This window comes from Protomyctophum bolini, assembly GCF_963924005.1.
Source record: "Protomyctophum bolini genome assembly, chromosome: 3".
Lineage (NCBI taxonomy): Eukaryota > Metazoa > Chordata > Actinopteri > Myctophiformes > Myctophidae > Protomyctophum > Protomyctophum bolini.
In genome coordinates, this window is record NC_137864.1 from 39,806,350 (window position 1) to 39,821,791 (window position 15,442).

The 15,442-nt window shown below is 47.9% G+C and overlaps 1 protein-coding gene across 2 annotated transcripts in view; it reads right to left on the minus strand.

The window, feature by feature from the left end:
* The window catches only part of LOC308313329 (spectrin beta chain, non-erythrocytic 1-like), a 64,190-nt gene that overhangs the window by 27,580 nt on the left and 21,168 nt on the right, over positions 1–15,442 (minus strand). For both annotated transcript variants that reach the window (XR_013963883.1, XM_080760411.1), the window contains exons 15-25: positions 15,123–15,295; positions 13,546–13,769; positions 13,320–13,452; positions 11,768–11,869; positions 9,466–9,677; positions 8,686–8,856; positions 8,256–8,376; positions 7,485–7,700; positions 4,253–4,456; positions 3,036–3,251; positions 1,521–1,723 (exon numbers count right to left, since the gene is read on the minus strand). Coding sequence is in view for 1 of the 2 variants with exons in the window: in XM_080760411.1 (XP_080616537.1) it covers positions 1,521–1,723; positions 3,036–3,251; positions 4,253–4,456; positions 7,485–7,700; positions 8,256–8,376; positions 8,686–8,856; positions 9,466–9,677; positions 11,768–11,869; positions 13,320–13,452; positions 13,546–13,769; positions 15,123–15,295 (1,975 nt within the window). In the remaining variant the exon portion in view is untranslated. The remainder of the gene's footprint in view (positions 1–1,520; positions 1,724–3,035; positions 3,252–4,252; positions 4,457–7,484; positions 7,701–8,255; positions 8,377–8,685; positions 8,857–9,465; positions 9,678–11,767; positions 11,870–13,319; positions 13,453–13,545; positions 13,770–15,122; positions 15,296–15,442) is intronic.

The window sequence follows — 15,442 nt, forward strand, 5'->3', positions numbered from 1 at the left end:
TGAATAACTCCTAATCTATGGAGCTCTCCATGGTTTGGTCAATTAGCGCGATTTTCGGAGGTCTTTGCTGATTATTCGGTGGTCTAGATGGAAACATTGGTGCTTTCTATAGAGCAAGAATGCCTATATTTTAGCTCGCTAGCATTGACGCTATTTATTTAGCACAAGATGGACGCCCACAACATCAGTTTCTGTGCTGCATTGGCAACCTCTAAATCGCCCCCACAGACCGTGGCAGTCAGAAGTTGGATTTGTGTCCAGCAGGTGGCAGTGAACCCTGTTAGAAAAGTACCGTATTTGAAGGCTCTAGTAAAAGATACTGGTTCTGTTCAGAATGTATTGTTCTGGTTCTGAACGGTTCTGGTTCTGTTCAGAATGTATTGTTCTGGTTCTGAACGGTTCTGGTTCTGTTCAGAATGTATTGTTCTGGTTCTGAACGGTTCTGGTTCTGTTCAGAATGTATTGTTCTGGTTCTGAACGGTTCTGGTTCTGTTCAGGATGTATTGTTCTGGTTCTGAACGGTTCTGGTTCTGTTCAGGATGTATTGTTCTGGTTCTGAACGGTTCTGGTTCCGTTCAGAATGTATTGTTCTGGTTCTGAACGGTTCTGGTTCCGTTCAGAATGTATTGTTCTGGTTCTGAACGGTTCTGGTTCCGTTCAGAATGTATTGTTCTGGTTCTGAACGGTTCTGGTTCTGTTCAGAATGTATTGTTCTGGTTCTGAACGGTTCTGGTTCTGTTCAGAATGTATTGTTCTGGTTCTGAACGGTTCTGGTTCCGTTCAGAATGTATTGTTCTGGTTCTGAACGGTTCTGGTTCCGTTCAGAATGTATTGTTCTGGTTCTGAACGGTTCTGGTTCTGTTCAGAATGTATTGTCGTCTTTCCACAAAACAATAGAAAATGCTCGATAAGAACCCGGCTTGATAAGCCTGATCGATACGCTGATCGTTATCAATACAAATTAACCATCTCCATCCCTAGTCATTGTTCCTCTCCTCTCATCCATAGACTGTCCTCTCCAGATGTTCCTCACCTCTCCTCCTCCAGATGTTCCTCACCTCTCCTCCAGATGTTCCTCACCCCACCTCCAGATGTTCCTCACCTCTCATCCAGATGTTCCTCACCTCTCCTCCAGATGTTCCTCACCCCACCTCCAGATGTTCCTCACCTCTCATCCAGATGTTCCTCACCTCTCCTCCAGATGTTCCTCACCCCACCTCCAGATGTTCCTCACCTCTCATCCAGATGTTCCTCACCTCTCCTCCAGATGTTCCTCACCCCACCTCCAGATGTTCCTCACCTCTCCTCCAGATGTTCCTCACCCCACCTCCAGATGTTCCTCACCTCTCATCCAGATGTTCCTCACCCCACCTCCAGATGTTCCTCACCTCTCCTCCAGATGTTCCTCACCTCTCCTCCAGATGTTCCTCACCTCTCATCCAGATGTTCCTCACCTCTCCTCCAGATGTTCCTCACCCCACCTCCAGATGTTCCTCACCTCTCCTCCAGATGTTCCTCACCTCTCATCCATAGACCGTGTCCTCTCCAGGATGCTCGGGGCGTAGAGGTTCTCGTCGGCCGCCAGCCTCCGTCCGTCCTCCAACACGGCGTTGATCTTCTCCTCGTTGTGGTCCATGGTGGTCATGAAGTCCTCCTGCTTCTTGATGGAGGCCTCGGCGCCCTCTAGTGTCGACGGCATGTCGGTGTGCGCCAGGAGGTACTCCTGGGGGAGGGGCAGACAGTTATAGAGACAGACAGACAGACAGACAGACAGACAGACAGACAGACAGACAGACAGACAGACAGACAGACAGACAGACAGACAGACAGACTATAAACATGTTCCCTAATGTATGGAGTGTCTTTGTCAACACATATTGTCTTGTTTTCTCAACAGAGGACGTGTCTTATATTTAATTTACCACTTGAATGATGTTAGAGTTTCCCATAACGCTGGCTTCATTTTAGCTCGCTAGCATTGACACCATTTATTTTGCATTAAAGATGGACGCCCAGACAGGATGTGAGTCCAGCGTGTGAAATGGGCTCGGCAGTCTGCGGTTGGCTCTGCGTCCAGAAGGAGGCAGCATACGGGTTCATTCTAACGCGACTATAGCGACGGGATTGCGGTGGGCCGTCTAACACATAATCTTTGCTTAGAATTGGACGGAATAATTTAGATCAAGAGCTATTCACGTTTTGGCCCAGGTGGTGGCGTAACCGTCTGGGCACCCGACTGGTAATCCAGTCGCAGTGTGCCGCGGGTTCGACTCCCGAGCCCGACACGGCCTTTACTGCATGTCTTCCCCCATCTCTCTCCCGTTTCCTGTCAGCCTACTGTCTGTCCCTTCCAAAAAAACAATAAAAGGCATAAGCCGCAAAAACATATATGTATTTTAAGATATATATCTTAAAAAAACAAAAAAAATAGTTATTCACGTTTTAAGATTTTCGGTCTCGTCGGCTAAAATGCGCTGGGCGTGCAACAGACGCTCCCAGCCTGTGGAGCGATGCGATCGGTTTTGATATCAATAATCTCTGTCCTTTTTATCAATCTCCGTCCTGAGCGCTGGGCGTTACTAATTGATAGAACAGAGAACTCCATCCTGATTGGGCGATACTAATTGATATAACGGAGAACTCCGTCCTGATTGGGCGTTACTAATTTATTTAACGGAGAACTCTGCCGCTCAGGGTGTTAAAGGCATATTCAGTGATTTCACTTAATTCAAATATCACTTATTTTTTTGTTTTGTTGTGATAATCCTCTCTACTAGAGAGTGTGCTGACCATATAAGGAGTTCCTCCCTGTCCCCAGTTAACCCCTGGGGGTCAAAAAACCGTAGGTTTCGTTTTTGGTTCTCTATCCTGATTGGATGAAAGCTTGGGTCCCAAGGCAAAAACGAAACCTAAGGTTTTTTGAGTGAAATCAGTGAATATACCTTTAATTAGTATTGTGAGATGCTGTTTGGATATCTTTCCACAAATATATTATAAATATAATATATATGAAAGTGGTTCAATAATATGTGTACCTGGTTGTTGAGGAAGGCCTCCGCCTGCCTCCCGTCCCTCAGGAAGGTCTGGTAGGCGTGGGACTGCGTGAGGAGGAGGTGTCGGTTCTCCCACATCCTGGCCAGCTCCTCCCAGCCGGTGTCCAGAGCCTCCAGCCTCTGACGCAGGAACATGTGCTGCACGTCCGTCTGGCCCCGGGTGACCTCCTGGCCCATGGCACGCATCGCACGGTAGTCCTGGGAAAACAAGGAATATAGTGACCTCCTGGCCCATGGCATGGTATAGTCCTGGAAACAAGGAATATAGTGACCTCCTGGCCCATGGCATGGTATAGTCCTGGAAACAAGGAATATAGTGACCTCCTGGCCCATGGCACGGTAGTCCTGGAAACAAGGAATATAGTGACCTCCTGGCCCATGGCACGGTAGTCCTGGAAACAAGGAATATAGTGACCTCCTGGCCCATGGCACGGTAGTCCTGGAAACAAGGAATATAGTGACCTCCTGGCCCATGGCACGGTATAGTCCTGGAAACAAGGAATATAGTGACCTCCTGGCCCATGGCACGCATCGTCCCATGGGGAAAGTCCTGGAAACATAGTTCCATATCTCTGCCTGGATGTCCTCCGTCTGGGTCTACAGAACCTGTTCTGGGTCTACAGTACCTGCTCAAAGTTCTGGGTCTATACAGGACCTGCTCATAGTTCTGGGTCTATACAGGACCTGCTCAAAGTTCTGGGTCTACAGTACCTGCTCATAGTTCTGGGTCTACAGGACCTGCTCATAGTTCTGGGTCTACAGGACCTGCTCAAAGTTCTGGGTCTACAGGACCTGCTCATAGTTCTGGGTCTACAGGACCTGCTCATAGTTCTGGGTCTACAGGACCTGCTCATAGTTCTGGGTCTACAGTATACCTGCTCATAGTTCTGGGTCTACAGTACCTGCTCATAGTTCTGGGTCTACAGAACCTGCTCATAGTTCTGGGTCTACAGGACCTGCTCATAGTTCTGGGTCTACAGGACCTGCTCATAGTTCTGGGTCTACAGAACCTGCTCATAGTTCTGGGTCTACAGTACCTGCTCATAGTTCTGGGTCTACAGAACCTGCTCATAGTTCTGGGTCTACAGAACCTGCTCATAGTTCTGGGTCTACAGTACCTGCTCATAGTTCTGGGTCTACAGAACCTGCTCATAGTTCTGGGTCTACAGAACCTGCTCATAGTTCTGGGTCTACAGTACCTGCTCATAGTTCCGTATCTCAGCCTGGATGTCCTGGGTCTGGGTCAGCAGCCTCTGGGCCTCGGCCAGGGTGTTGGGCCGGTCCTCCGAGGCCACGGCCGTCTGTGTCCGAGACAACCAGGACTGGAAGTGGTCCAACTCCCTGAGGAACTGCTGCAGCTTACTGGACTCTCCTAGGGAGGCCTCGCGGTCCTTCAACGTAGTCTGGAGAAACACACAGCCATGTAGGATTATTACTAACTAATTATTATTATTATAATAACTGCTGCAGCTTACTGGACTCTCCCAGGGAGGCCTCGCGGTCCTTCAACGTAGTCTGGAGAAACACACAGCCGTGTACAGTAGGATTATTTACTATTATAATAACTGTACTGGACTCTCCTAGGGAGGCCTCGCGGTCCTTCAACGTAGTCTGGAGAAACACACAGCCATGTACAGTAGGATTATTTACTATTATAATAACTGTACTGGACTCTCCTAGGGAGGCCTCGCGGTCCTTCAACGTAGTCTGGAGAAACACACAGCCATGTACAGTAGGATTATTTACTATTATAATAACTGTACTGGACTCTCCTAGGGAGGCCTCGCGGTCCTTCAACGTAGTCTGGAGAAACACACAGCCGTGTAAATTAGGATTATTACTATTATAACAAGTAAGACGCGCAAACGCGGGAAGCGAACGCAGCTCGTACATTTTTTTTGCGATTGATGCAACACACTCCATATTTGGACGTATAGCTGCTTTGGGGACTCCTTATATGGTTATGGCTGAGTCATGGTGACATGAGTGTGATGGCGTGACAGCTGCGCCCTCTGGTGGCGGGCAGGTGGTGTAACAGCGGGACAGACACACAGACAGACAGACAGACAGACATGTTCTGCTAGGTCTCATAGTTAGTGCTCACTGCGTTCGCAATAATAACTGTACTGGACTCTCCTAGGGAGGCCTCGCGGTCCTTCAGCGTAGTCTGGAGAAACACAGCCATTGTACAGTAGGATTATTACTAACTAATTATTATTATTATAATAATAACTGCTGCAGCTTACTGGACTCTCCCAGGGAGGCCTCGCGGTCCTTCAAGGTTCAAGGTTAGCTTTATTGTCCCTTGCGGGAAATTGGTTTGCAGCCAGATCATAGTAAAAATACACACAAAATACACACAACAACAACATTCAATACAGGACTAGGAACAGGGCACTATAGAGACAGAGAATTCATGACATACAGTAGTAGCAAGGTCAGAAAAAGTGCATTAGTGGGCAGTATGTGCAAAGGGGCCAGAATAAAGTGCTATCTGCTGTTCAGCAGTTGAATAGCAGCCGGGACGAAGGACCATGCAGATTCCAATCCAAACGCCGATCACCCGACGGCAGCGGCAATTAAGCGGTTGCTTAAAGGACCACTTCACGACATTTCAACCTATCTTCATATAATTGGTCCTCACTAATAATCATGATAAAATGGCACGATTTTTTTCTACTCAGTCTGTGTCTCATAGGAGGGCTGTGGACAGTTTAGAAACCGTCTTCCAGTGACATCATCATTAGGCAGATTATTTTTAAAACCAGATTTGTTTATAAAAAATGTTTTGATTTTCATGATCGTGAGAACGATGGCTTCCATTTTCGCATTGCATCAGGACTAGAAAGCCTGCAGTTTTTATTAGCTTGTATTCCCCATCGATGATGTCACTGGAAGACGGTTTCTGAACTGCCCACAGCCCTATGAGACACAGACTGAGTAGAAAAAAATTGCGCCATTTTTTCATGATTATTAGTGAGGACTTATTATATGAAGATAGGTTGAAAAGTGGTGAAGTGGTCCTTTAATTCCCCGACGGTCCCGACAGTTCTGTTGTTAAAGGCTGCAGATAGCGCCATCAAACTTCGTTCATTAATCCGACTGCTACCTGGCGCTCCTTTTCCCCTGTGTAGGCCTACACTCATTCCCATTTCCCCCCTGTTCCCCGTGTGTCACTTCCTCCCTATGTAACCTTGTGTGGGAGGCGACATCAGTCTCTGTCACCTGTCTCTCATCACTGTCCGAGGCCCATTACCATTATTGTGAATAGGAGAAAATACTATTTCACACACAGTCAGCATCACACGTTCTATTTCTTTTCATAAATGATAACATGCATAAGAAAAACAAAGTAGAAAAACATTACAATGTGCTTCGTCACAAGTTAAGAAGTCTAAGATCCAGCCAAGAAGGTTAAGATCCAGTTTAAAATAACTGATTCGCTTCTGGGCTAGAAGATGTGGCTGGATCGTGTTAAAGGCAGAGGAAAAATCGACAAACACCAATCTGGCCTGTGTTTTTTTCCCCTCAAGGTGGCGGTACAGTTAATGCAGTAGGGTGATCATCTACACCTAAAACATTATTTGACACTTTTGGCTGTTGAAAAACAGCTTCTAATCATTATTTGACACTTTCGGCTGTTGAGAAACAGCTCCTAAAACATTATTTGACACTTTTGGTTGTTGAGAAACAGCTTCTAACCATTATTTGACACTTTTGGTTGTTGAGAAACAGCTCCTAAAACATTATTTGACACTTTTGGCTGTTGAAAAACAGCTTCTAACCATTATTTGACACTTTTGGTTGTTGAGAGACAGCTCCTCTTCCAGACCTGTATGCAAACTGCAGGGGATCTAGAGATGTCTCCACCTGCTTTAGGATGTTATCTTTGACTAGCTTTTCCAAACATTTCATTACTAATGAAGTCAAAGCAACAGGCCTGAAGTCATTCAATGACTTTGGGGTCCTAATTCTGGCAACTGGGACAATTGTGGACTGTTTCCATAACTGCTGTTGTTGAAGAGATAAGTTAAAAAATAAATGAAAAATGCTGCAGAGCTGTTCAGCACATGTTGAGAGAACCTTGCCGCATATGATCTCAGGTCAGAATGGGTTAACCCATTCTGAACGGGAACCCATTTTGGTGTAGGCATCATGTCGTGCTTTAGCTATTGAAAAATAGCAGATCTACAAGCTCATAGCGCGCCACCGAGTGGCGCGCTACGAGCTTGTAGGTCTGCTATTTTTGAAAAATCGAAGAACGACTGACATTTTTCAGAATCTGATCTCAGGTCAGAATGGGTTAATCAGACCAGTGTGTGTCCAGTGGAAACCTCACATGAATCTGATCTCAGGTCAGAATGGGTTAATCAGACCAGTGGAAACCTCGTATGAATCTGATCTCAGGTCAGAATGGGTTAATATGAATACCTTCATCTGGTCCCACACGGCGTGGATCTCCTCCAGACGTCCCGTGATGCCGGCGGCCTGGTCCGGATGCTCCTCGGCCAGCCGGAGGGCCTCGCCCCGCAGGCTGCACAGCTTGGCCTCGATGGCCGCCAGGTCTCGCTCCATGCCGCTCAGCTTCCTCTGGAGAGCCATGACGCCCGCCAGGTCGTTGGAGAGCTCCGTGGTCGACTCGATCACCTTCACAACAACAGGGGTCACCAGGTTAACAGGTAACAGTGTAACAGGGTCACCAGGTTAAAGGAGAATTCCATGCTAGAATGCTTTCTTATCTTTCTTACCTTTCTTTGTAGTTGTTACGTCCCCACCAAAGAGGTCCAGGTGTTATTTTGTGCAATGAATTGTGCAATGAATTGCATTGCATTGAATGGGAATTGAATGGGGCTATGGGGTGTTATGCTAATTCGCTTATTTCCATTGAAAGAAGTAGTAAAGTGTGCCGCTTGGGATATTATTTACATTATGAAGAGAGGATATATACAAAGAAATTATAATTTTGAGCGATGGAAATAAGCAAATTAGCACAACACCCCATAGCCCCATTCAATTCAATGCAATTCATTTAGGGCTTATGATAGGGGAAATAGCCAATAAGGAGCTTTTGTACAAAATAACACCTGGACCTCTTTGGTGGGGACGTAACAACTACAAAGAAAGGTAAGAAAGCCTTTTAGTATGGAATTCTCCTTTAACTGTGGTAACGGGTAACAGTGGTAACGGGTAACCGTGTAACACCTTGGTCTTCTCGCGGATCCAGGAAGTGGTCTCGGTGCAGTCCAGGTGGTAGTTCTGGACACTCAGCGCCGAGCTCAACGACTCCTTCTTCTGGTCCACCAGCTCACGGAACTGGCTCCACCTGGTGGCGGGAGGACGACAGGACGGGTCAGGAGGCGTGGCCACGACCCAAAGCACCCCAACTACAGTATGTGGTCATAATATACTGTAGTTAACACTACAGTAATTATAATAATAAAACTTTATTTGTATAGCACCTTTCATGACATGAAATGCAGCTCAAAGTGCTTTACACAAAAATGGAGAATAAAAGAAAAGCAAGGCAACAACATTAAAAACATTTCATGTCACAAACACCATGTAGTGAAAACTCCTGTAACTAAAAAAATAAAAATAAAAAAACGGTATCCTCCTGATGACTAAAATGTACCTGTTGTTGAGTTTGTCCTGCTGCGTCTTGACGTCCAGATGTCCAGGAAGCCGTTGAGTAAAAGTATTCTGTTGTCCAGGGAGTCCGTTGTGAGTCAGCTGTCTGGCGATCTGGTTGACCACCGCCACGCGCGACGCCTGGCTGTTCATCTCTGGCTCCAAGCTCTCGAACCTGTGGACGAGAAAACGCCATGGCACGTTTTACCTGAAACACCATGGCACGTTTTACCTGACACACAATGGCACGGTTTACCTGACACACGAGGACCCGTTTTTTTCCTAAATACTTCACTAAGATACCCATGCACCTTTACTGTCCAATATTATTGTGTGTGGGTGTGTGTATGACTGTGAGAGTGTGTGGGGGTGTATGCGTGTGAGTGTGAGTGTGTGTGTGTGTGTGTGTGTGTGTGTGTATGTACGCGTACGCTCACATAATGTTTGCATTTTATTATTATCCTGTCTGTGTGTGATCTCCTACAATTATAGCATTTATCTACTGTTTTTACTTTTTATTTACTGAGTTGGCAACACATATTGTAATGTTCGATTGTTTGTCTTTTTGCTTTCTGTATGTCCTTGTCTATTTCTGTTCATGAAAAATGAATAAAATGTAAGTTGAAAAAAAAATGAAAGATACCCATGCACCTGTCTAAATACTTCCTTAAAGGGACACTTCACCCTTTTTTGCAAAACAAAATAAATGTTAATGATAGAAGATTTAGAACACTTTCCTGGGGGGGTCTTTATCTCGTGAACTCGTTAACTCTCGTTAACTCACCTGTGCTGGACCACCTCCAGGTCCTCAGCCCCGTGGGGGAGGGGCATGGCCGTTAGCCACGCCTCCCTGTCGTGGATCCAGCGCTCACAGCCGTCGGCCTCCGACAGCATCCTGTAGAAGCTCAGAGCGTCCTGGAGGGCCTGGCGGCGGAGTCTGGAGAGATCAGACACCTCCACGTAGCGCTGCTCCATGGAGGAGAGGAGACCACCCACCTGGAAGGACCACACACACACACACACACACACCATGTTACACACACACACCTCCACGTAGCGCTGCTCCATGGAGGAGAGGAGACCACCCACCTGGAAGGACCACACACACACACACACCATGTTACACACACCTCCACGTAGCGCTGCTCCATGGAGGAGAGGAGACCACCCACCTGGAAGGACCACACATTTGAATTATTTTATTTACTTTAAAAGGACACAAACAGTATGGGTGCAGTTATGTTACAATCACAAGCCTATGACACGTGTTTGGAATCATGATACAGCATGCAAGAATGTCACTCAGCAGCGTCTCTGATAGCCATATTCGTTCACACGACGGTGCTCAGGATTAGGCTTAGTCTCATATGGTGGCATAGACAGTACAACAGGGACAGTACAACACCTCGCAAGTCCTTCTGCCTCATCCTATGGACACTCCAAACTGTCGAGATTTCGAAACGCTCCCACAAACGCTCCCACGCTGTGGACATGTCCCAGGCTGGACCATCAGAGAGAACGGAGCCAGCAGTCTCACTCTCACACCGCCGCTTGGTGACAACACGCGGCGACGCGGCGTCCGCCTGCCGTAGGGAAGTTGCCGTCTCACCGGGGGTTTCTCCCGGTGACGCTGCACCCTCCACAGCCGCTCTCATGGGCCTGGAAGTCCACACACCGCTGCCCCCGATGGCGGACGGACACACTGCGGGGAAGTCACCGGGTCCACTGCCTCTCCTCCCAGCACCTGTTGTTCACGGGAGGGACCAACAGGCAGCGTGGTCGCCGGTAGTAGACTACGTGCTGGGTACATCCTGACGTGATATCCTGACACACAGCCACCGGTAGTAGACTACGTGCTGGGTACATCCTGACGTGATATCCTGACACACAGCCACCGGTAGTAGACTACGTGCTGGGTACATCCTGACGTGATATCCTGACACACAGCCACCGGTAGTAGACTACGTGCTGGGTACATCCTGACGTGATATCCTGACACACAGCCACCGGTAGTAGACTACGTGGCTGGGTACATCTTTAGTGATATCCTGACACACAGCCACCGGTAGTAGACTACGTGGCTGGGTACATCTTTAGTGATATCCTGACACTCAGCCACCGGTAGTAGACTACGTGGCTGGGTACATCTTTAGTGATATATCCTGACACTCAGCCACCGGTAGTAGACTACGTGCTGGGTACATCTTTAGTGATATATCCTGACACACAGCCACCGGTAGTAGACTACGTGGCTGGGTACATCTTTAGTGATATCCTGACACTCAGCCACCGGTAGTAGACTACGTGCTGGGTACATCCTGACGTGATATCCTGAAACACAGCCACCGCCACAGGAGTTGCAAAAGTTCCAAAAGCTGTACCCACTACATTAACGGTCGTAGTTAGAACGGGTGCGGTTTGTTAGATGTTAGAGAACAAGCAAAGTTGGCGTCCACCAGCGTTTCCACCGTGCCGCCATTGCTGCGCGTGTGCACACATGTTACGTCACACACACACACACACACACACACACACACACACACACACACACACACCTGAGTCTGGAGAGATCACACACCTCGCATGGAGGAGAGACCACCACGGACCTGGAACTCGCAGGCAGTCACATGCGTACATGCACACAGGACAGGAGGAGCCGGAGTACAAAGTACTAAAGACAGCTTGTCGGACCTTCGCATTCCAAGATGTCCGCTCTACCTCCTGAGACACTGCTCAACATTTATCATTACTTTTTTTTTCTCCCACCCAGTGTCAATTATCTAATGTAATCCTTGGCTCTACACTCCCTTTGCCAACCTGGGGGGAGAGCAACGGACTGACCTCATTCTTCCTTCTATGCATGAGGAGTCCAAGCTGCTTCTTCTCACCTGCCAGGGGGGGGAGTTTCCCTGGTTGGACTTAGCGTGTGGAAGGAACACGTTATTCCTACCAGTTCCTTTCCCCTCCATCAGGTGCCCCGGGCTGGCCAGGGGGAGGCAGTATAGAGACCAGTTCCTTTCCCCTCCGTCAGGCATCATAGCGTGTGTGATGTATTGTATATTGTACATAGCCTGGGTCATTTTTACCTGGTCTTCCGGTAAGGCAGCAGATTGTTCCCTCAGAGCGTCGATGACAGATCTGTAACTCTCCACCTCGGCTGACAAGTCTTTATGTTTTCTGACCAGAGCCTGGGAATACATACATATAGTCTGAAAACCCACCTTTTCAGACTCCATCATGGCCCATAGCACTTACCCTACCCCTTAGATAGCATTTCTGTAGTCTTAGATAGCATTTGATACAGACTTATAGCATGTTATGTAGACAGCACTATAATTACATTGTAGTCATAGCACGTCATAGTACATATGTATAGCATAGTAGTATATATGTATAGTTTATATGTATAGTTTCATTATATAGATATTCCACTGTTACTTTCTTAGCTTACGCATGTTTCATGATAAATGTTTTTATGTGATGTATTCCCATGCTTTTGTTCTCGCTTAATGTAAGTCGCTCTGGATTAAGAGCGTCTGCTAAATGCCTAAATTGTAAATTGTATACACATATACTATAAATACTATACATACTGTATTTATACACATACTGTATAGAGTGTAAAAATGTGTACGTCACCAAGAGGGGGGGCGGCATCTGAAAAGCTAGCGGCGTCCTGTTTGACGTTTCTGGGATTTAAACTCTAGCCCACATGACTCCGAATAGATTTAAAGGCGTAGTGAAACGGAAATAACGGTGGACATTTTATTTTGAGTTCAAACATCGCTATGAAGTTTCTGAACCAATCGGAGCGTCGCATCCCTTCAGGCGATGGGACGGTAGCTAGGGACGGTAACTACTAGCTATACGCGGCACATGGAGTGTGTTTGTTCACAAGTCAGATAGTCGGCCAGCTGTATCAGTTTACTGTTATGTGGCTTATTTCAACCCTATGATGTTTTCAGATACATATTTTAGCGTGATTATTAAAGGGACACTTCACCCTTTTTGCAAAAAAAATATATGTTAATGACGTTTAGAAGCTTTAGAACACTTTCCTGGGGGTCTTTATGTGTGTAATATGTGGTTTTAGATATTTTAGATTGTAGCAGTGAGCCTGTTGTCTCTGATGTCATGGACACTGGGCTCACTTCCTTCCTGGACTACATGTTGTCTCAGTAAGACAGCTCTCCCTCCTATCCACAAGGAGGAGCAGTGCACCAAAGAATTATGGGAATTGTAGTCCAGGAAGGTAGTGAGAGCAGTGTCCATGACATCAGAGACAACAGGCTCACTGCTACAATCTAAAATATCTAAAACCACATAATACACATATAAATACCCCCAGGAAAGTGATCTAAAGCTTCTAAACGTCATTAACATATCTTTTTTTGCAAAAAGGGTGAAGTGTCCCTTTAAGGTACCTGCGTAGAGGACCGGTCTAAAGGTACCTGCGTAGAGGACTAAAGGTACTTGTGTAGAGGACTCGTCCTGCCCGGTCTAAAGGTACCTGCGTAGAGGACTGGTCTAAAGGTACCTGCGTAGAGGACTCGTCCTGCCCGGTCTAAAGGTACCTGCGTAGAGGACTGGTCTAAAGGTACCTGCGTAGAGGACTCGTCCTGCCCGGTCTAAAGGTACCTGCGTAGAGGACTCGTCCTGCCCGGTGTCCTCAGAGGAAACCCTCCTCAGGACGTCGACAGTCCAGGCGTCCACATCGTCGGCGTCTGCGTGGAACTGTTGGACGGCCACGTCCTGTTCTAGCGCTGACTTCCTGTTAACACACAGAACGACATTAATATCATCGTCCTCCTTTTCATGATGATGATTATTATTATTATTATTATTATTAATCTTAATGTCTCACCTCTGGGCGGCCAGTGCCTCTAGCCCCGCCCACTGGGCCTCCACCTCCACTATTCGCTCCTGGATGTGGGCGGCGCCCAGCGCCAGGCTCCGCCCCTCGGCCACGGTGTGTCTCAGACGCCCCGCCCACCCGGACATCTCGTCCTCCAGGGTGCCGTGCTGAGACAGCAGGCGCAGCGCGCACGTCAGGTCACGTGCACGCTCCTCAGAGCGCACGATGCTCTCCTGGTGGGACGCGCACACACACACACACACACACACACAGGAAATGTTAATTTTTTTTCTTTTTTTTTTTAACTACATTTTTATCCCACGATTTTGTAACGCAGTTTTCTTTTTCACCCAGTGCCAATTATCTAATGTAATCCTGGGCGCTACACTTCCTCTGCCAACCTGGGGGGGGCAGCGGACTGACCTCATGCCTCCTTCTATGTATGAGGAGTCCAAGCTGCTTCTTTTCACCTGACAGAGGGGAATTTCCCCGGCCGGACGTAGCGCGTGGAAGGAACACGTTATTCCAACCAGTTCCTTTCCCCTCCATCAGGCGCCCCGGCTGGCCAGGGGGAGGCAGTTTTAGAGACCAGGATTACGGCATGTTTTTGTGAGGGTACCTACCCTAGGGGACACGGGGAGAACATGCAAACTCCACACAGAAAGGCCCTTTCGCCAACCCCCGCCTCGGGTATGGGCACTGATGACGCGGAGGAGGGAACACGCCGCCGGTGCCCACAGCGTCCCCAGCGGGAATCGAACCCAGGACCTTCTAGCTGTAGGAAATGTAAACTTATTGACATGTTGCATGTTTACAGGTGGACATGGCAACACACGCCATCTCCAATTGACTTCCTGTATCTGTGTGACGGGGGCTTACATTCACACACCGATGGAGGAGGAAACCATGCAAGGCACCAACCAGCACATCAGGAGCAATCAGGGGTTCAGAGTCTTGCTCAAGGACACTTCGACACCAACTCTGGGGGAGCACCACAGGGATCGAACCGGGAACCTTGCTCCGGTTACCGTCCGGCCACTCTACCGCTGAGCCACCGCCGCCCACCGTTCAGTACCGTCGCCCTGATCCAGTATGTTAGATGTTAGGGTTTAGGGACTATGGGTTCAGAACCTTCTCCCTGATCCAGTATGTTAGGGTTTAGGGTTTAGGGATTATGGGCTCAGTACCTTCTCTCTGATCCAGTATGTTAGGGTTTAGGGACTATGGGTTCAGTACCTTCTCTCTGATCCAGTATGTTAGGGTTTAGGGACTATGGGTTCAGTACCTTCTCCCTGATCCAGTATGTTAGGGTTTAGGGACTATGGGTTCAGTACCTTCTCTCTGATCCAGTATGTTAGGGTTTAGGGACTATGGGTTCAGTACCTTCTCTCTGATCCAGTATGTTAGATGTTAGGGTTTAGGGACTATGGGTTCAGAACCTTCTCCCTGATCCAGTATGTTAGGGTTTAGGGACTATGGGTTCAGTACCTTCTCTCTGATCCAGTATGTTAGGGTTTAGGGACTATGGGTTCAGTACCTTCTCTCTGATCCAGTATGTTAGGGTTTAGGGACTATGGGTTCAGTACCTTCTCTCTGATCCAGGCCTCCTCCTCACTCATCTCCCAGTGAAAGGTCCAGAGGCGTTTGGACTCCTCCAGGCGGGAGCGTCGCTCCGCAGCCAGCTGAGACAGTTCCTGGTAGCAGAACTCCATGTGAGAGACCCGGTCTTCAATGAGCTGGGGCTCACATGCTCTGTAACCTGGAATTAATACAGTTAGAACTCCATGTGAGAGACCCGGTCTTCAATGAGCTGGGGCTCACATGCTCTGTAACCTGGAATCAATACAGTCAGAACTCCATGTGAGAGACCCTGTCTTCAATGAGCTGCAACCTGGAGACAGCATCA